This window comes from Phyllostomus hastatus, unplaced genomic scaffold (assembly GCF_019186645.2).
Source record: "Phyllostomus hastatus isolate PE091 unplaced genomic scaffold, TTU_PhHast_1.1 phas_contig_150, whole genome shotgun sequence".
In the NCBI taxonomy this organism is placed as follows: Eukaryota; Metazoa; Chordata; class Mammalia; order Chiroptera; family Phyllostomidae; genus Phyllostomus; species Phyllostomus hastatus.
Window position 1 is genome coordinate 22,458,171 of NW_025333611.1, and position 22,496 is coordinate 22,480,666.

Here is a 22,496-nt window from a genome sequence, read left to right on the forward strand (position 1 = left end):
ATGGAAACATATACCATGTTCATGGATTGCAAGAATTAACATCATCAAAATGTCAATACTACCCAAACCAATTTACACATTCAATGCAATACCTATTAAAGTACCAATGGCATATTTCACAGATACAGAACTAACACTTCAAAAATTTATATGTAACCATAAAGAACCCCAAGTAGCTGCTGTTATTTGGGAAAGAAGAACAAAGTAGGAGGGATCACAATACCTGATACCAAACTATATTACAAGGCTACTGTACTCAAAACAGCCTAGTACTGGCATAAAAACAGACACATGGACCAATGGAACAGAACAGAGAGCCCAGAAATAAACCCAAGCCTCTATGGTCAATTAATATTTGACAAAGTGGAAGAAGCATAAAATGGAGCAAAGATAGCCTCTTCAACAAATGGTGTTAGGAGAACTGGACAGCTACATGCAAAAAAAATGAAACTCAAGTACCAATTTACACCATACATAAAAATAAATTCAAGGTGGATAAAAGATTTAAATATAAGTCATGACACCATTAAAGTCCTAGAGGAAAACATAAGCAGGAAAATCTCAGATATTTCACACAGCAATATTTTCACTGATATGTCCCCTAGAGCAAGGGACATAAAGGAAAGAATAAACAAATTCGATATCATCAAAATAAAAAGCTTCTGCATGGCTAAAGAAAACAGTATTAAAATAAAAAGAGAACCAACCATATGGGAAAACATATTTGCCAATGATACCTCAGACAAGGATTCAATCTCCAAAATATATAAAGAACTTACACACACGACTCCATTCTAAGAAGACAAGCAACCCAATGAGAAAATGGGCAAAGGACTTCAACAGACACTTCTCCAAAGAGGACATACAGAGGATCCAGAGGACACATGAAAAGATGCTCAGTATCGCTAGCTATCAGAGAGATGCAAATTAAAACCACAATGAGATACCACTTCACACCAGTCTGAATGGCCATCATAAACAAAGCAACAAACAACAAGGGTTGGAGAGGTTGCAGAGAAAAGGGAACCCTAGTGCACTGTTGGTGGGATTGCAGACTGGTACAACCACTATGGAAAACAGTATGGAATCTTCTCAGAAAACTAAAAATGGATCTACCTTTTGACCCAGCAATTCCACTGCTAGGATTATATCCTAAGAACTCTGAAACACCAATCCAAAAGAACCTATACACCCCAATGTTCATAGCAGCACAATTTACAATAGCCAAGTGCTGGAAGCAACCTAGGTGCCCATCAGTAAATGAATGGATCAAAAAGCTATGGTACATTTACACAATGGAATTCTATGCAGCAGAAAGAAAGAAGGAGCTCCTACCCTTTGTATCAGCATGGATGGAACTGGAGAGCATTATGCTAAGCGAAATAAGCCAGGTGGTGAAAGACAAATACCATATGATGTCACCTTTAACAGGAACCTAATCAACAAAACAAACAAACAAGCAAAATATAACCAAAGACACTGAAATAGAGAACAGGCTGACCATGACCAGAGGGGAGAGGGGAGGGAATTTCAGGGGAAAAGCTTGAAGGGTTTGCAGGAACAAATATAAAGGACACACACACAATAACACGGTGGAGAAGTGGAGAAGGGAAGGAAGTGGGGAGGGCTGTGAGGGTGGGCTGGGATGGGGGGAAAGCAGAAAACTGTACTTGAACAACAATTAAAATAAAAAAGAAAGAAAGAAAAGGCTTTCCAGACTTCCAGTGAAGTCTTTACGATAGGGGCCATGTCTATCTTGTTTGCCTAATAGAATGCCTGGCACTTTGTAAAAATCTGATAAATTGCACATTGCATAAAAATTGTAACCAGCATCCAGCACGTGCAGCATTCCAGGCCCAAGGCCCTAAGTCTGTCCACTGCTTTCTAAGACCTCACTTCTTAGGTGAGGTAGCACAGGCTCCATAAATGCATGCACAGGTCTGCACCCCAGCTGTGCAACTCTGAGTATGGCATTTAATCTCTCTATGCCTCGGTTTCCTCATCTATAATATTGAATCATCTACTTCAAGGGCCCTTGTGAGGATGAAATTAGCTAATACATATAAAGTATTTATAGCACAACATGGTATACAGTTGGCATTCAACAAATGCTCACTCTGTCTTTATTATTTATAGGGCTAATTTAATCATTATACTAATTCTTTGAAGGAGGTATTCTAATACCCAGATTTTGGCTGAAGAAATTGAGATTCAAAAAGCTTAAATGATTTGGTGACCCCTCCAGAGCTATGATTTAAACCTAGAAGGTAAACACTAAAGTGAACTAATGTTTAAATGTGTTGGTTCAGAGAGCAGGCTTTGGCATTAGCAAATTGAATTTAGATCTTGGCTGTCATTACCAGTTGTGCACCCTTAAGTGGGCTTTTCTGAGCTGTTGGGTACTAAGAATAATAGATCCTATATCACAGGATGTTGCAAGACTTAAATGAAATAATCTTGTCCATAGTTAGCTCAGGGATTTGCCATCAGCAGGCTCCCCATAAATTTTCTTTCATTTTTGTTACCAGGAGCAATGGCCTTGGTCAACTCCAGTTACTTCCTCCAAAAGCCTCCACCTCAGAGCGATCCTTGAGTCTGCCTCCTGACTTTCCTCAACACACGTGCTCATCCATGCTAAGTCCTGTGTCATTCTCCTTCCTAAGTAGCCCAACCACTTGAGTCCTTAGACTTCTCTCCCATCCATTGCCACGATCCTAGTTGGGACACTGTCTTCTCTTCTCTGGATATTAAAGCAGCTCTCTTGGTTTTCTCCATCCTCCTCCTCATCTTGCCCCCCTCCACTCTATTCTTCATAAGGAACCTGCAGCAGTATTTCTAGCCTGCGTGCAAGTCACTTGCCTGCCTAAAACCTTCAGTGGGCTTCCCTGTTCTTAGGATATTCCCAGCCTCACTCACCATTTGTCTGCACGTGTTCCGTGCTCCATATTCCTTCCTATGCCACATTCCCTCATCTCCAGCACTACCCACGTGCAGTTTCCTTTCCCAGAGATATTGCTCACCCTCTCCTTCCCTGGCAAATCCCTACTCATCATTCAGATCTGAGCTGTGGTTTCACTCTTCCTAGTAAGGCTTTCTTGAGTCTGAACTCTTAGCATGGTGGCCCTTCTAGGACGTCCTGGGTATTATCCATCATAGCCCTTGCCAAATTCACTATAATATCCTTACTCTTTGTACGTTTCCTCTACTGGGACATAATTTTCATGAAGGCAGGGCCATATCTAATGTGTCTCCTGCAACTACTTCTCATTATAACGACAAGTTGTATAAGAATCCCTAATGGCCAGCACAGTACCTGCCACATAGTGGTACCTCACAAATATTCCTTGAATATATGCATGAATGAATGAATACCAGTTTTCCAATCAGCAAAGACCAATAAAACAGAAGACTAAGAAAATGTATTCTAGTGGCAAGAGTGACATTTCTTACTGCTTCACGCAACTCCCTGTCAGTAAACTTGGTTGATGGGATTCCTTCAAATCTAAATTATTTATTGCAGAATGAAGCTGTCATTTTTCAATGTGCCAGTGTCACTGATTGCCTAAAGACTGAGGTTAGACTGGATGGCAATAACGTTGTATTTTTAAATTTTCAAAACATTTATACAAATATTATTCCACAGGATTTACACACTGGGTCTGTAGGAGAGTGAGGTGAGGACACTGAGACATGGAGAGTTACAGTTAGAAGTTACTTCTTACTTCTAATCAACTATTATCTACTGTCTTATGTGCAGTGAATGATACCATTACCCTAGTGCTGGTCTCTGAGGCTGTGTTACTATAAAGCAGAGGTTTTCCAGGTGTGGGGACAGTGTGAGGAATTTTGCCCCCAGGGATATTCAGCAACAACATCTGGAGACATTTTGTATTGTCACAGTTGGAATGGGAAGGCTTGTGACTGGCATCTAGTGGGTAGAGGCCAGGGATGCTGCTAAACCTCTTCCAACACACAGGACAGACCCCACCCCAAGCTTTGCACCCCCCGCAAACACACACCCAGCCTTATTCCCATCACCAACAAAGAATGGTCCAGTCCCCAATGTCAGTAGTGCTGAGGCTGAGAAACCCTGATGCAAAGCAAAGCTCAGGGACTGAAACGACCAGGAGGCACACAAGGGTGTTAGTCTCTCCAGATGTGGTGACTAGTGAGCTCATAGGCCTGTTTAAAGGCATGAGCTTGAACTTCAACATGAATACTCTGCAGGCTGCGTGTATGGTGTGGCACTCCCAGGAAACACCTTCGCTGAACAAGCAGGCCCTGCTCCAGACCTCAGGGCAACTGGGAAAACATTTTCCCCGCTGCTGCCTTCTGAGACATTTGCTATGATGGTCTCTCAGAATCCAGGGCAAACAGGATAAAAGTGTTTTCCAGAGAAAGCATTTAACCCAATCATTCAGATGTCTTTTCTTATATCTCCCAAGGATGGCCAAAGGGTCAGAAAACTGAGATCTTTGCCCCTGGATTCATGGGCCAGGTTGCCTTAAAATCCTCTAACGTTCTCATCTGTCCCCAAGGAAATAGCTGCCAAGGAGGAGGGAATGAGGCCAGAATAGATACCATGGCCAGAGAAGTCCTTAAAAATGTATTGTTATTATCTCAGTATATTGATTCCTTTTTCTATCATTCACGGTGTAATTAAAACCCAGAGACGCTCAGGAGGGAAGCCAATGGGGCCATTCCTTTTGAGGAACTGGAAACACATTCTGGATTTACTCTGAAATGATGCCTCCTTACAGAGGCCTTGGGGCATCACTCAGCTCAGTCAAGAGAGGCTGAAGTCCACTATTTCCAAGTGAAAGCTGATTAGTGCATAGCCCAAACACAGATGCAGAAATCTGCTTTACATAGTTAAATTTGTTTTTTAATTCCCTTACTTTAGAGTAACAGGGGAAAGGGTGAATTTGGGTTGTGAATAACTACATGGTAAAAATGGGAGGAAATGTAATACTATTTCCATGTTCATAAAGTAGCATTAAGAAACATCTTACAAGGTGTTATATAGACTGACTGATAAATAGAAGTACCCACTATCCCCCGAAAAGAATTCTTAAGGTTCCCTATCTTTAAACTATTGTTCTAATTGTTGCTTCCTACCACAATGTTCTTCCACTCACATCTCCACATATCCAGTTCTTTCCTGTTCTTGCAAGCCTATCTCAAATGCCATCACCTCCAGGAAATATTCTAGGAATCTGACCCCAATATCCCATTTATTTCTTTATTTCTTACCTCCCTGCTCAGCTTTCTGCTCTGTGCCTTATACATTTCTCCACAACCACAGTCCTTGTCACTGTATCTTGGGAATAGTGAATCTTCAAAGCATAGTGAGTCTCTAGAGGCATTGATGAGTAGGGGCATGGATTTGGTTAGATTCCTCCCCCTGCCATAATTATCTCAGTCATTAGCAAACCCTTTCTTTCCAATAGCTCAGAAGTAAGCTTGAGCAGCCCTGATCCATGCCCACAAGTTCCAAATAAGTAGACACAGAAGTGTAGTCTCATTCTAGGTATTCTGCCCTGCACTAGACTAGAGGGGGCATAATGTCAAGTGTCTGTAGCTTGGGAAGCAGCCCAGCATCCAGATAGCATGGGTAGGAGTGAGGTGTCTGTGTGCAATTCCTAGCTCCTCCACTTCCTTGAACTTGACAAGGTAATTAACATCTCTGGGCAAATTTCATCATATATAAACAGATAAAATAATATTTACCTAATTATAAGTTTTACAAAAGGATTAAATGAGATCTTCTGGGTATAGGGTTTAGCAGAGTGACTAGACCTAGTAAGAACTCAGATTTGGGAGTTACTGTTACTACTATTGTTATCACCATCTATTAAAATCAAGTCATATTTCTACGGCTTAAAACCTTAAAAAACATATTGTCTATTTGTTCTAGCACCTCTTTGTAGAAGAAGTGATTTGTCTACCTTTTGGAGGTACTATGAAAGTTAGTGTATAACATTTGGTAGGAAATGTGCTTGGCTTTAGGATGGTTTTCATAGTACAGTCTTTTCAGTGAGAGCCAAAATCTGTTGTAACCAACCGGATTTTGTTTCTTCCTTCGCTGCATGGTAGCATCTGCTCTATGTTGAGTCTGTTCTTCATCTACAAAGTCTCTCTAGTCTTCTGTGTAGCTGCCCACCATTCACTTGCTTTCGTCACGGGCCAGGAGAGCTGGCTGAGCCATGGGTACTGTCTGCCAGTCAGAGGTGGGAATCAAGTCTCCACTGATCTCCCAGGTCCAGGGGACACAGCAGTGAGCAGGTCAACACAATCTGTGCCCCCACCAAACTTCGAACAACTATTGAGTAAATAATAGTTACCACAAGATGATTCAATCATTAATTAAATTATAAGAGGAAACTGCTCTGAAGGTCAATTGCAGGCTGCAGTGGGGTGGAGGAGAGGACCAAAACCATTTCTTGGCCAGCAACTTATCTTTCAAGCTGAAAGGTTACCTCCTCAGATAAGCCTTTCCTGACCATCCAAGCAAAACAGTCACTCTCTATCACACCCCTCACTTTCTTTTCTTTATCTTACTTGTTTTTTTAGTTCAGATATACTTGACATATGACCTGATTAGTTTCAGGTGTGCAATGGAATGAACTGATGTTTGCGTGTATTGTGAAATGGCCATCACAATAAAGCAAGTTAACATCCATCACCATTTACAGTGTTTTTTTTTTCTTGTGACGAGAACTTTTAAAATCTATTCTCTTACCAAGTTTTAAATACAGGATCCAATGCAAATAATGGTCCCTTTTTATTACAAAATCATAAGCATGTAATTCTGTAACATAACAAGATCACACTCAAGCATACCATATAACATTTTAGGTGAGAAGTTCAAATTAAAACTATAAATTATTACACCCATGTGATTACCCCACCAACCACACTTAAGCAGGCCTTACTTTTGCCAGACCCTGTATACAATACAATTTTACAAACTATAGTCACCATTCTGTGTATCATGTGGCTTATTTACTTTATAACTGAATATTGGTACCTCATGACCTCCTTCACCCATTTTACACACCTCTACCCCCTGCCTCTGGCATCTATCAAACTGTTTTCTGTGTCCATTACTCTACATAAATGTAAGATTTTATGGTATTTGTCTTTCTCTATCTCATTTCACTTAGCATAATGCCTTCCAGTTCGATCCATGCAGTTGCAAATGGCAGAATTTTATTCTTTTTATGGCTGAATAACATCCTACTATATATACATACTGCATATTCTTTATCCATTCATCCATAAATGGACACTTTGATTTTTTCCATGTCTTGGCTCTTGTGAGTAATGCTGCAATGGACATGAGGATGCATACATCTTTTCAAGTTAGTATTTTTGTTACTTTTCAATAAATACCCAGAACTTGAATTGCTGGATCACCTCATTGATGTATATTTACTTGTTGACTGTCTATCTCCTTCTTGTAGAATATAAATTCAATAAGCTAAACCTCAATCTATTACTTACTGCTGTATCTCCAACATCAATAAGCATGCCCAGTGTTTAAATAGCTGCTGAAAACATCATATTGTATGAATGAATGGATGAACTTATCAAAAAGAGGTTCCTCTTTCTCCAGATCAGAATGTACCAAGTTGTGAACTTCATACATTGGCTAAAGAGTATGGGGAGCATGATGCAAATAATATCACAATTCTTGTTCAGTTCAACTCAATTCAATCCGGCACATACTTATCAAATTCCTATTATGCATCAGGCAATGGAATCGGCAAAGAAAAATCCAAGCTCTACCCTCCTGCCAATTAGAGTCCGGCATGGGAATTATACCCTTATCGACAATTATCAAAGTCATTGAAAACACTTTATGCCATACAGAATTCTAAACATTGTAATGAATTACTTTATTTATTCCTCACCACTGCCCTATATGTTAGGAATGATCATCATACCCACAGAAGAGGGCAGGTATTTTATCTAACCTTTTTTTAGATCTTTATTGATTGATTGATTGATTGATTGATTGATTAGAGAGAGGGGAAGGGATGGAGAAAGAAAGGGAGAGAAACATCAATGTGTGAGAACACCGACTGGGTGCCTCTCATACACGCCCCAACCGGGAACCTGGCCTGCAACCAAGGCATGTGCCCTGACCAGGAATCAAACCAGCAACCTTGCACTCTGTAGGACGACACCCAAGCAACTGAGCCACACAGGTCATGGCTCATCAACCTTTTTTACTATGGATTGCTTAGCATCATGTATTTTTTTATATTTTTATATATGGGTTGCTTAGCACCTGGCCTGAGTAGGTATTCAATAAATAGGTTCAATAACAAGTAAGTGCTTTGAAAGAGGAGGGTAGTGTCTGAGCGGGTATAACAGGAGGGTTTGACCCAGGCCTGAGGCATTAAAAGGTTAAGAAGGATGAATTGGGTATTACACAGTAGTCATGGGGATATAAAGTAGAACATGGGGAATATAGCCAATAATATTCTAACAACTATACGTGGTGTCAGATGGTTACAAGATTTATCGGGGTGAGCACTTAGTAAGTTATATGACGTCTAATCACTGGGGTGTACACCTAACACTAATATCATATTGTATGCCTATTGTAATTGAAAAATAAAAATGATTTAAATTTTTGAAAAAAAGGAAACCGCTCCCTGAACATGTGAGACTTTATTTAAGACTTGAAGCATGCATAGAAATGTGCCTCGCTTTGATGAGAGTGAAGACCAGGACAGCCTTATCCTGACTGATCTTATGTAAGCCAACTTGTTTCTGCCCCATGGGATTTAGTTTCCTTCTTAGCAAAATAAAAACCTGTCATGATGAAACTTCCCCAAAGGATGTAGAACTGTCAGAGTGACTCCCCAAAGAGTCAGGCTTCATTGAGAACAGGTGACAGGGATGGCACTGGTGGGGACAGGCTGTTGGACGACCCCAAGGCTACTGGCCCCCAGGCCACGGCTGCAGCTGGGACTGTGATGGACAAAAGAGATTGCTTCTGATTTCCCAGGAGGTCAGCCTAAAGAAAAGGTTGGAACAGCCTGGTCCATAGTGCCGCACTCAAGAGTCTCCCAAATCTGCCCATTTATTGCTTATTTTTGCCATTTGATGTAAAATCCAGCATGTGGAAGTGAGCTGGGGAATTTCTTGTCTCTGGGCTCCGCCCCACCAGACTCTGGGCCCTTCTCACTTGGCACCTAAAATGGGTCACCTTTATCTTTCCCTCCTCCCAAGCTTCTGGTTTCCCTTTCAGAGAGTTCTTTCTGCTCTTGGGCCTCCCTCCAGGCACTCCTGCCATTGCCTGAGAGCCTCCCCTCTCCTTCTAAACATTCCTTCCTCTCCTGGTGGCCCTGCTCTTATCTGTGATGACATTAGGTACATCCAAGTCTAATTCCACCGATGGAGTTAATGACTACTAACTGTTCATTTGCTATACCTCCCAGAAAGGTAACTGCTTTTTAACAGCAGCTTTTTGTAAGCAATGCCTAATGCAAACACAGGGCTCTCCAACAAGGACCCTTTGGGGCTCCATAACCCTAAAGAATCTTTTCAGAAGCTCTTCCTGCTCTCATAGCTCTGCCATTGCTGTATCATAATAGTTTATTAGTACTCCTTTTTTCCTGCAGTACGTACTCCTTGGAGCAGGGGTGGGATCTTATATACTGTATCCCTGTCACTCAGCCTAATGCCTAATAAAACGTCAGGGTGGCAACAAATGGTTGGACACAGTGATGAGACAAGTAATTTAGGACAAGGTATTTGGACAACTTTGTTACTCTGACCCTTCAAAGCCAAAGCGTGAAATTAAATACTTTACTCCAGAGGTTCTCCAACTTTAAAGTACAAATCACTTGAATTGTTAAACCTGCAGATTCCTTGTCTATTCCCAGAGAGGCAGTGAAATCTGCATTCTTCACAAGCTCACCAGGTGAATTTGGTGCAAAAACACTGGATCTCCTCTGCGGGCTGTTTGTCTTTGGATAAATGATCCTCTTTGCCTGTTCCCTCTTTGTAAAACGGGGTTGTTCTGTAAAACAGGGTTGTTCAGAGAACCAAAGAGAAAAAGATGCAAAAGCACACCCAAACAGTAAAAATGGTGCAGGGCAAACCACTTGCATCAGAATCACCTCTCTGAGGAAATTTCACATTCCTTTTTTAATCCTCAAGCTAAGATATGGTTTTGTTGCTTTCAGTGAGAGAGGAAGAGAGGGAGGATGGAGGGAAGGAAAAAAGGGAGAGGGGAAGAGAGAGAAACATGGATGTGAGAAAGAGAGAGAGAAAAAGAGAGGAAGAAGGGAGAGAGAGAGAGAGAGAATCATCAATGTGAGAAACATTGATCTGTTCTCTCCTGTACTCGCCCCATCAGGGGACCAAACCTGCAACCTAGGTACATAGGTATGTGCACTGACCAGGGATCAAACCCACAACCTTTTGGTGTACAGGATGATGTTGTGATCAGTCAAGCTACCCAGCCAGGGCAGGAAATTTCATGTTTGCTCTTTCAGCCCTTCCCTGTTCTGCATCCAGGCAGACAGGGTACCTAGGCCTGGCACTCACTCTGTCACTTGAACTTGGGACTGCAGAGGTCTTCATCGAGGTCAAGAAGTGCTGGCTGCTTCAGAGTGGCCCTTTGGAAGCCAGGTGCTAGCCTCGTTGCTCTTGTCTCTCTAGGGAGGAGGCAGGGGTTTTGTTTTGTTTTATTTTTAGGATTTGGGGATTTTACTCCCCCTGAGTTCTTGGAGGATAATTGCAGGCAGCATCATCAGTGATTGTGTTTTCCCTCAAAAAGTATTTTCACCCTCAGGAAGTATTTACTAAGTGTCTACCACTGACTCAGAAGGTATTTACTAAATGCTTACCTTTTATCTAAGTCTGGAATACGAAAAGTTGAGGCAAGCCTGTTCATGAATTCCATAATACCTTTGCTTGAATGATATATTATTTTTGCTAAAACAAATCGCCACCAAAAAAATATAAAACTTCTTTCAGAAGCTGCCTCCTGTATATTATATTCATCCATTCACTCAATCACAAATACTAGTTGAGTATCTAATTTGTTCCAGGCACTGGGGGAGGCACTTGGGGCACAAAGATGAATTAGGCATTGATATTGCCCCCAACCAGTTTACAATTTAATTATTTAGACAAGATAGGTAAGTAAATGCAATAAGATACTGTGATTAAGGGCTGATATTAGTGTTGTAGACAATAGGAAACATATGAAGCACTTACATTATTCTAGGTACTATGCCAAACTCTTTGTATGAACCATCATATTTTGCCCTTAAAATATCATGTAAGATTCTATTATTGTCTTTATTAGATATGTAATGAGGCTCAGAGATGTTAAGTGAGTTGTCCAAGGTCACACAGCAAGTCAATATCAAAGGCAGGCTTAACCCCAGGCTGGGTAATTGTAGCACTGCCCTTTTAACCACACCTTCTCTTTCCTGCTCTGAGGTTGGTATTGATCATAGATCTGAGAAGCCAACAACAGTAAGAACAACATTGATAGTGACAGTTTATCAAGTGTGTGCAACATGCCAGGTGCTTCGTGTGCTTATGTCTTATTGCATCCAAGAATACAAGAGGAAACCCTTGTTGTTCCCATTTTACAGATGCAGAAACTGAGACTCACAGGTATTAAAGTTTTGTTCACATCTCCCAAACTGGTAACTGAAGGCACTGAGATTCAAACTTGGGTCAGGTTGACCCCAAAGCTCACAGCCCTTCCACTTTGACTGCTGATCAGGGGTTGAACATTCAGTGTCTCTCAGAAAGACATCTCAGGATATGCTCTTCTTTGTGAGTTTGGGATTACACAGTGAAGCAAACCACTTAGGCGTTGTTCAGATGGGCACCTTACTTGAGATGGCCCACCCTGGCTAGGTCTCTGGGTCTACGGAAGTGATGGATTATGTGATTATCGGTGGGCTAAATGTCCTCTCCTTGCTGGTCGTTGTCATCATGTCGCAAAGATCCAAAAGTCAAAGAGAGAGTACTCTATATTGGTGGGAGAGTCAATTTACCTCAGAACGGCCTGGACTGTTGTCACCATAATTATTTTATGGTTCTGAGTCTTTGCTCTCTTGGGCAGACCAACACATGTCTACCATGTTATTAGGTATTTTTCATAGAGAACAGAGCCTATAAAGGATTAAAAATTATTCTACTGGCTTTCAAGATACAGTTTTATATTAAATCTTATTTTTTTAAAAACCCACTCTGGGGAATATTGGTTTTCTTTTATAGACCATTTAAATCATTTCCTTGAGGCCCTGAATGAGGTACAAAATACATTCGCCTCTTTCTCTTCATTATATACAATAGTGTCTTTGAAAAGACTTATAAATCCCAAACCAATGCCTTGTGCTTGTCTTCTAGTGGTAAGGCTTCCAAAGTCATTACTATTTCATAGGTCAAAACTGAACCAGTTCCTCAATCCAAATTACCTTCATTTGGGGATGGATCCTGTGTTTTAATATTCATTCATTTTCTCTCTCTCTCTCTCTCTCTCTCTCTCTCTCTCTCTGCCCCCACTCCTCATTTGAATTCCATTTAGACTTTGGGTAAAGTTGTGTAATCCTTGATCAACTTACTTTTTCCATGTTTTCCTATGCCATCAAGGTGCACGGGTTGTGTGAAGGGTCGGCTTGCTTGGGCTCAGTCTCTATTGTTGTCCTGTGACTTTAAACTTGGACAGCAAATAACTCAGAACCAAGTTGTTGCCGCGGCGTGAGGGCCAGCAGGAAGGAAAAAACAGCCGTAGTGGAACACAGAATCTGTCTGTGTTCGCCCTCCGTCACCGACTGCTCAACCCAGCTTTAGGCTTCACCTAAATGATAAATGGTCCTATTGTTTGGGTTTCGTATTAAAAAAATAGAACCAAATCTAGATTAAGCAGGGACAGAGACCCACTTCATTGCACTGTACTTTAATATTCCTGAGACCCATGGCATTACGGGTGGCTCCTTTCAACAGCCGTCGTTCTCCAGGGCAGAGCACTGTGCTGCCTTTGTTTCATCTGATCTTTCCGCTAAATAAGAGATGGTCACTTATCCTCACGACTCCCATATCCTGCTGGATTTCTGTTGCTAAAAGAGAAACTGACCACACGGGAAAAGGTAGAGGTTTCAGGCAGGGCAGTTCTGCGTGTTTACAGGCAGGACTGACTTACTCAGCAAATCCTGCTCGGAGGAGCTGCAGCCAATGAAGAGCCTATATCCCGGCTTGCTTGGGGGCTTCTGAGTTTGAGCTGCATGCAGAAATGTAAGGCAGTGCTTCCTGGTGCTGATGGCAAAATGGGACCCAGCTCCAGTCATTCCTCAGGCTCCCCAGCTTTGCAGACCTGGGAGGGAGCTGACACAACACACACATCGGTGATGTAGCCAGCTTTAAAGGCCGGGAGAATCCTTATGGATTCAGGAGACTGGTTTGTTATTTAGATTTTTATTTTATTTTTTTTCTGTTTTGGAAGATGAAATGCTTCTCTCGTTACCTGCCTTACATCTTCAGACCTCCGAATACCATCCTCTCTTCCAGCTGCCACACGGAAGGTACAGACCAGAGAGGGAGAGTGTCTGGGTGGGTGGGGAAAAGTGGGCTAGTGGATGACTTCCCACAGGCTCTGCTGATACTGTTTGCTGTAGCTACTGGATGCTGTCGTTCCTGGCAAAAGCTGGGATCTGACAGCTTAGATCTGCTTCTAGAATTGCTCTGTCTTCTTACAAGGAAAGGGAAGTATTTTCTGAAAAGCAGGATAATGTTGCAAAGATGATCTCAAAGCTGATACAGCCGATGAGAAAAAATTCACAAATATTTTGCCAATTTCCCTTGTTCTACTTAACATGCAAACAAGTAATTGGAACTAATGTTAAGGGAAAAAAATTGCCGTACTTGCTGCCACATACATTTATCCAAGCTCTCTGTTTTTGTCACTGTCTGTTTAATAACTTGGTGCCTGCCCAAGAAAGCAATTAGCAAAATAGAATTAGCTCACTCCACGACGGTGGAGTGCCGATCGCTGGATTGGTTTGCTCCGAGGCTGTACTTGGGTTGCAGAGCAGGAAGAGCAGAGCTGACTCTCAGCACTTACTGGCAATGTGTTCTGTGGGGGTCCAGAGTTAGGGTCTTAACACGGGGGTGAGCTGAGCCTGGGGCCAACACTCCCCAGCACCTGGTCCTGCTGCCTTCTAACCTAGCATGATATGCACACATGCGTATGTGCACTTATGTGTGAGCATGTGTGCCTTGTAAACATTCCGGCCACTGCAGCTTTCAACATTTCTAGAGTCATTAGCTGCTCCTGCATCTTCTGGATGTGATTTTGCCTGTTTCTTCAGATCTGACACATCCTTGGGAAAAAGGGCTGTTACAAGACAAGCAACTGGCGGGCCATTTTTCAGCCTCAGGGGTTGTCCTGCAAGAAGTATCGGATTGAAGAGCACTGAGGAGGGTGAGGGGTGGCCATACCACCCCAGGTCAAACCGCGCTCCCCTGGAACTGAACTTGCGTTTCTCACCCACAGAGGGGGAACCCAAGAGTGGGGGCTGTGTGTATAAAATGAAGAAAACATTTGTCATGCTGTAAGGTGATTTTTGATCAGTACCCCCAGGAAAAGGGAGTAGACATTTGGGATCAACCTTGAATTGAGACCAAGGATGGTACTTTTCATAGACATTGCTATTTCATAGTGTTTTTTTCCCCCCCAATGGGATATTTCCCTTAAAAATTTTATCAGTAGCTAAAGGGATGACCCATTGAGAGATCTTTCTTCCCCCATAGAGAGGAACTTAGTGAGTCTCTGTACATTTTGAGGAGTGGGGGAGGGGTAGAAATCTCCAGGGGAACTTTCCAAATATGAAAGATCTAAACTCATATAGGAAGCTGCCTAGATAACTATTCTATTTCTGATCAGTCCTCTGTCCTCTCCTCCCAGTTTAGACTTTGAGAACCCAAACATTTGGTCTTATTCAATTGCTATTTTATATATTAATCAAACTAAAGATTTTCCCTCATAGAGATGAAAACAGCGCAACAATAACTTTCTCGAACTGTTCTTCAATCAAATTTAGCTGATTTATTCCATCAAAATGAAAATTACATTTTATCCATGCCAAAACAAACAACCTCTGATTCATCAACCACCACCAGCTTTAGGAGTGGGAGTGAAGAGACAGAGACATGTGTTTAAGTTTGTCGTAAACCTAGTGAAGGCCGTGGGCAAGCATAGCAGCACCTGTCAATCACTGACTTCATGGGGGAGGTACCAGGGAGTAGTGGAAAGGTATGAGTTAAATACCAAGAAATCAGGGCCAAGTCACTTAATGGCTTTACGTCCAATCCCAATTTTATCTATAAAATGAAAATAAAAACTACTCTCAGGATGTTGAGAATTATATGTGATAATTAAATCCCTCCAAAAAGCCTGGTATATGATAGAGGCTATTTATTTTTGAGACCCACGTCCCATGCACTTTCTTAGATATGCGTTTTCTTTGCTTATTACACTATCTTTAGCAATGAGTCATTTTCTCAAACACATCACACTGTCACTAGAAACTAGTTACACTTATTTAGAGTTTGAGGAAGAAAATGTCAGAATGAATTCGAGTTTGCATTTTTCTTTTTATGTTATTAGCACCATGTCACTCTGTAGTCTATGTTTCAAAAGTTATGGCTGGGAACTTCATATTTTATTTCATTGAAAAAGTGAAGAATGAATAATTTGTGTATATCCCTGAGAAAATCAAATAAGTACAAATGACTCAAACAATCCCCTTAAAAGTAATTACAGAATAACTGTAAGAGCTTCAACTGATTCCTGGGCTGTTCAGGGGGATAGAACCATCCTACTTAAAAGATGGGTTGCCCTCTCAGCTTTGTCTTGACATTGCTTTTTTTTTTCCAATACCAGAAGATCCCAGGCTTTGAATTCTAGCTGTGCCACCTGCCAACTGGGCGATGTTTGGCAGTTATTTAACCTCCCTGTGCCTCAGTTTCCTCATGTGTGAAACATGGGTACTGATACTCCATTGGGTAGTTGCAGAGGAATACATTCAGAATGCCATCCACAGGGTGATGCTGGTGATGATGATGATGATAATAATAATCAGCCCCCACTTGTATTGCACTTACTATGCCTAAGACATTACTGAGCATATTATATACAGTGACACATTTGTGCGTAGGGTAAATCAACAATATGGACTCTACAAATATTAGTTCCTTTTCTCAGCCTTCAAGCCTGTTTCTTCATCCATCAGAGAGAAACTTGGGTTCTCCACGTTGTAGTCAAATAATGTTTTGAAATATGATCGTGTTACCATACCCCCCAAACACAAACACACTTACACTTAAAACCTCTCAATGTCTTCCCATCACCTACAAGCCCTACGTATTCTGACCCCTGCCTGATCTCAGACACACGCCATCTCGCCTGGTCTCGAGCCGCACAAGCTGTCATTGGTTTCTCAGTATTTTACCTCCAACCACAGTGTTTGGAGATGGTTCTGTCTTCCCTTGGCCCTATTTTGTGTTCGCTGTAGCCCTCAACCCTCAGCTCCAGCTGAGGAGCCGTCCCATTGCTCTACATCAAAGGACCCAGTAGAGTCTGTGGTTGGCGAGAAGACTGATGTACCTGTTAACATCTGTCAGCAGATGTTAGACTGAAAGCTTCATGGAAGCGGGTGCCACGTGTACTTTTGCTCTCTCATACCCCCAGTGCTAGAGCAATACCAAGTACTTAATAAGCACGTCCCACATTTTTATTGAATGAGAAGATGACACGCACCAAGGTTGTTGTATAGATACATTTTAAAAACACCAGTGAAAAGCATTCTGCAAAGCGTTAACTCCTGCATGAGTGCAAGTTGTTTTCACCATTGCCAGTTGGGCGCTTTCTGTGGTCATACTCAAGGGGACTGGTTTCATTTCCACACTGTATTTTAACTCACAATAAGAAGATAGAAACAGAAAAAAAAGGACAAGTAAATCACGTGGATACACAAACAGGACTCTGAGAAGACAGGTGTCTCCTCTTCGCTTCTCAGTGGGCCTCGTTAAAGGAGCACAGAGCTCCTTCCCTGTGGCAGGGAAGGATTCAACCAGCAAAATGATTTCAGGATTCGAGGAACAGAATCCCAATGCAGCCACAAATGAGCCCTTCCAGCCAGGACAGAGGAGATGGGGTGACCCTCAGGAAGAAGCGAGCCAGAAAGGTAGGAGGAGCCTTGCCCGATACTGTGCAGTGGACCTCATTTGGCCCCTGACACGGGAAGCGATCTAACAAGTGCATGGAAGCACTTCCTTTTCCTAAAAGGACAAGGGCACTGTGCTTTGGCACGTGCCATGTCCTCTCTCTGAGCTGTCTTTGTCGTGTGTCCACGCTGCCAATCCCTCTGCAACCTTTAAAACTCAGCTCCAGTCAAGCCTTTCTAGGAAGCCTTCCACAGCAGCTCCAAAGATGGAGTTGCTGTGATGAGTCACAGGAGCCCCGATCACAGTGGGAAGAAGAAATGTGGGGGGAAGCAGAGAGGCAGCACCAGGCCTGTGGATCGCTGGCCGTGTGCTGAGGGCCATGCCTGTGTGATCTCATGTGCTCCTCACTCTACCTGTTGTACCAAATGCTGCTGTCTCCACCATACAGGCGAGGAAGCTGACATACACCTGACTTGCCAGAGCCACAGTGAGTAAAACGGCAGAGCTGAGACTCAAGTCCAAACTGTCTGAATCAAAAATCAGTGCTCTTAACCTTTACTTTGCATGTTTATTTCTGACTCTCGGTGTGAGAGCAGCCTTCATATTTTAGTGAAACAGTCTGTTAACACATCTGTCTCCTGGCGGCCAGGAGCAGCTCGGGCACAAGGATTCTGCCCACTTGGTTTTCAGTCTCTGCGTCCTGCTTACACAGAGCTGTACTCTGAGGAGATGCTCAAGAAATTCTTCTTCAGTGAAGGATAGGATGAGACAGTCAATACACAAATTCTTCTCTATCACTCATGCTCCTTCCGGAGGAGGAAAGTTCTGGAAACAGAATATTTTTCAGTGACACCCAAAAGCAGGCTTGGTGGAAGTCTACAAGCACATATACACACACACACAGAGGAAAAATACACACTTTTCTACCTCAAACGCCATAAATAATAATAACCAAAACATACAATGCTTCTCTTTGCTAGGCACAATTGCACCATGTGTAAATGGATGTGTATATAGGTGTCTGTGTTCCTCGCAATAATCCTGTGAGGTCAATACTGTTATTATCTTCATTTTATCTACGAGGAAACCAAGACAGAGAAGTTAGGTGACTTGTCCAAGGCCACACAGCTGTTACGTGCAAGGTTAAAATTAGAACCCACGCATTCTGATTTGGAGGTGGATTCGGAGAAGGGATTCATGGCTATTTTTGTGCCTTCGTATGTACTTATGAAAAATCTTATTTTTCACAGTTTTGGAACTGTCCAAATTTCCCCATATGTAGAACCAATCCACTCTTTAGACCCACATCAAATGCACTTTCACCCGCAGCTTTCCCTGAAGACTCATTTTCTCGTCATCGCAAATACACACCGATGTTTAATGTCTATCCTAAATGCACACTGTGACTCGCTGTAATGAGGAAACAATATTATACCACCAGAAGAGGTCGTCGTAAGGATTAAGATTAAAATCTCACTTTGTTTGACACCGCTTACATTTACATTTTTTTTACATTTTTCTGTACAACAGATGAATTGTCTGTGCTTTCATCCAAGGCCAGCCCCCCACTTGTGAGCTGGACCCCATACCTGACCCTACTCAAGCCCCTTCCTCTGTATTTGTCCCCTCTCTCTGTTGTCACCAAGTCTTTCCTCTCAACAGGATCATGTTTGCAGTCCCCAAGCAAGCTGTGAGTCATTTCACTTTAAAAACTCATCTTATGCTCCCGTGTCCCTCTCCAGCTACTGCCTTTGGTGCAGACCATCGCTGCCTCGTTCCTGAGTTTCTTGTCTCGGTCTGAAGGCCCACATCTTTTCTGTTTCTTTCTCCCTCACTGGCTGGTTCTTCTCAGACCTTCCTGCCGGTTCCTTGTCGTCTTCCTGAACTGTAAATATTGTAGCCCAGGGCTCAGTCCTCTCACTGGTCTGTGCTTGCTCCTAGGAGATCTCAGCCAGTGCCACGGTCTTAAGTGTCACTTATTCCTTCTATATCTCACCCCAAATGCAGACCGTGCATCCAGCTGCCTACCGACATTCCCACTGGAATGCACAGTAGAGATTGCAAAACAAAACTCCTGGTTTCCTCTCAAGAAAAACCCTGTTTGTCCAGCATGCGTCTGTCTCCAACTCTGATAAGTGAACTACATCCTCTTGGTTACTCAAGCCCAAGACCTTGGAGTCATCCTTTATTTCCTTCTTTTTTCATATCCTTCTTCCAATTCTACAGTTAATCCTCTGGGCCTGACCTCCTAAAAATATCCAGAATCCAATCATGTCTTCTCACAGCCACCACTCAAATATTTCTTTATCAGAGAGGCCCTTCCTGGCCTTCCTATCTAAAATCAATCTCTCTCCCTCTCTCCCTCTTTCTATCTCTCTCCCTCTACTTCTTCATTACTTTTATCTTGCTTTTTTTATCCCATAGCATTTATCTTTACCCAGCGTGTTATATATCCATTTACTTATTTGTTCCTGTCTTTTCACACCATAGAATAATAGAATGGAAGCTACAAGAAACAAGAACTTTCTCTGTTTTGTTCATTTCTGTATCTCCAGTACCCAGTTTCTAGCACATAGGGAGCATGCATTGCATAGTTGTTGATTGAATGAATGGATATATGTATGGATGAACATTTATGTTGTTAGTAATAAAGTGAAAAGAATGGGCTCTAGAGCCAGATAAACCTAAGTTCCAGTCTAAGCACTGATAATTAATTGCTCAGTGACCTTCAATGACTTCATTGGTGTATTTCCTTCTTTAATAATAACATATTGAAGTATTATTAAAAGGTGAAAAATGATATTTGTAAACCTCCTAGTATAGTGCCTGTGAATATTCAGTAAATGGGACTTACTATTTCTGGGACTTAATGGGACTTAATATTTCTTCTGTGTTGCCTACAGCACTTACCACAGCCACAGTCACCAGGAGGCATTAATAGTTTCAGATTGGTTGAATTTTGGCCTACTTACATAGCTAGTACTAACTGTAGGCTCATTATATGCAAACTCTGTGCTAACTATTTTATAGTTACTACTTCACATAAATCTCACAAAACATCATGATACAAATATTGCTATCAGTCCCGATTTTACAGGTGAGACAGCAAGGCACAGAACAGTACAGTAACTTCCCCCCAACCACACAGCTAATATGTAGCTCAAGGTTCGCACCCAGACTGCTTGATGCTAGTGCAGGTTCTTATCTACCTGCAACATTTTAGGTATTGCTCTCAGCCTGTGGAAACTTAAAAGATGAAAAAGACTCATTCCTATTTTAAGAAGCTACGGTCTGGCAAGGAGAGAAAGGCGTGCACACACAACTCTACAAGTGGGTTTTAACCCTGGCTGTGCAGGGGGAATCATCTGTGGCAAATGCCAAGGGCTGTCTCTAGCACAGCCCTAGGGCATTAGGCTCCATGGATGTGGGCCCCGGGAGTCCCAGCTTTTAAGGTTCCCCAGGTGAATCTTATGAGCTGCCAGAGGCAGGAACCTGAGGCTGTGATAAACAACAGTCAGGGCTGAGGGTGTATTCAAAGCTCAGAAGAGCTCTGGGAGAAAGAGATTGATCAACTGTGGGTCCCTTTGGAATGGCAGAGTAGAGTCCTGCCACTGAGAAGAGGTCGTTTTTAGTCAAGATCATCAATGTCTGGCAGCTAAGTGGCTGTCCTGGAAAGATTCAAGGTCAGTGTCATCCACTTACACATTTACGGGAACTCTACTGAGCATTTGTCTGCTTTATGGTAGCTGTGAGTTGGCCTCAAGATTTTATATTCAGGTACTGGCTAAAATACCTGCCTGCTACAGGAAAAGGCATTCAATTTGTTGGGGTTTAGCTTTGTCCTCTAGAAAAATGGGGATAAAACTATGCACATGTCAAAGAGTTTCTTTGGTAAGTAAATGTGATAATTCATGCAAGGTATATAGTGTGGTGTCCAGAGTTAGCTGCAGTTATTAGTAATGCGGTTCGTGTGAGTGGAAGCCCCAGAAGTCAACTCTTGCCTTATTAACCTTGAACAATGTGGTGATGGAAAGCATCCTGGGCCAGGGGAGGGATACCTAGATTCTGGTTCCCCTCTGACGTTGCTGTCCCTTGGAAAGTTGGCTAGTCCTGCTGTGCCTTGGAGTTCAAAGACTATCAGAAAACCTGGTGGTGCTGGTGTGAATTAGGTGACAGTGACTTCTGAAGTATGTCCCCCTCTTGAGTGTCCCATATTAAATCAGAAGCTGGGAGTGATAACCCATTTTTTAAAGGTCCTAGTAAATATCTGTAAGGAACTTAGCAGATCATAATAAATAAGGAGGCCAGCTCTGGCCTGGTGGCTCAGTTGGTTGGAGCATTGCCCCATACACCCCTCCCCAAAAAGGTTGTGGGTCCCTGGTCGGGGCACATACCTACATTGGAGGTTTGAGCCCCTGTTGGGGTGTGTACAATCCCCAGTTTGGCGCCGATGATCCCTGGTTCAGGTGCGGTAGTGGTGCGCAGTCCAGGCATGTACAGGAGGTAACCAATCAGTGCTTCTCTCTCCCATCGATATTTCTTTTTTTCCCTTCTTTTGTCTCTAAAAGCAATGAAAAAATATCCTCAGGTGAGGATAAAAAATGTTTTTAAATAAGGAGGACTGAAAATAATGGTCAAAAAAGTCAACTAAGACCCCTATACTCTGCATGCATTATTATCACCTGCAGATAATCATGGAGACAGTTCTGCATGGGAGTGGCCGGTTTACAGGTGAAGATACTGAGGGAGGGCTGGAGAGATGGAACATCTAGTTGGAAAAGACTTTGGCTTTGGAATCCAATAAATCTGTGTCCTAAATAGGACTTAAAGTGATTCATCTCCCATGTCTGTTTTCTCACCTATAAAATGGGAGTAACACTGCTTTGTTTTTATGCTTATCATATGGATTAAAGGCATTCATTAAGTGAAATGTGCCCAGTAGCCATCTAGTATCACTAGGTGATATCTACATGTACTGTGATAGTATCTTTGTCCGGGTTATACAGAGGTAACACCAGGCTGGTCTGGTTGTAATTCCTGGTTTCCTCCATTCCACTGCATTCCCATAAAAAAAAAAATTGTGGGGTGGGGTGTTTTTTTTCATTCTTTAATTCTTTCAACCTCCATCACCTTCACTGGTGCTCACTTATAATGTACACTGGTCAGGGCTCTTCTGATTTGTGTTTCTGAATTCATTGTTTGTCTTCAGTACTTGTGCCCCAAGGCAATTCCTTCATTTTGACTCAATTTTATAACCCTAATAGAAAAATCACCGGGAGTGAAAT

At 42.3% G+C, this 22,496-nt stretch overlaps 1 protein-coding gene across 4 annotated transcripts in view; it reads left to right on the plus strand.

Moving 5' to 3' along the window:
- Positions 1-22,496, plus strand: part of PPP2R2B (protein phosphatase 2 regulatory subunit Bbeta) — a 407,391-nt gene that overhangs the window by 19,809 nt on the left and 365,086 nt on the right. Inside the window, exon 1 of one of the 4 annotated variants that reach the window (XM_045830215.1) lies at positions 13,282-13,568. The exons of 2 other annotated variants lie outside the window; for them this stretch is intronic. In XM_045830215.1, the coding sequence (XP_045686171.1) occupies positions 13,495-13,568 (74 nt within the window). In that variant the 5' untranslated portion in view covers positions 13,282-13,494. Of the gene's footprint in view, positions 1-13,281; positions 13,569-22,496 lie in introns of those variants that run through there. One more of the 4 variants, XM_045830218.1, reaches the window with a different exon arrangement.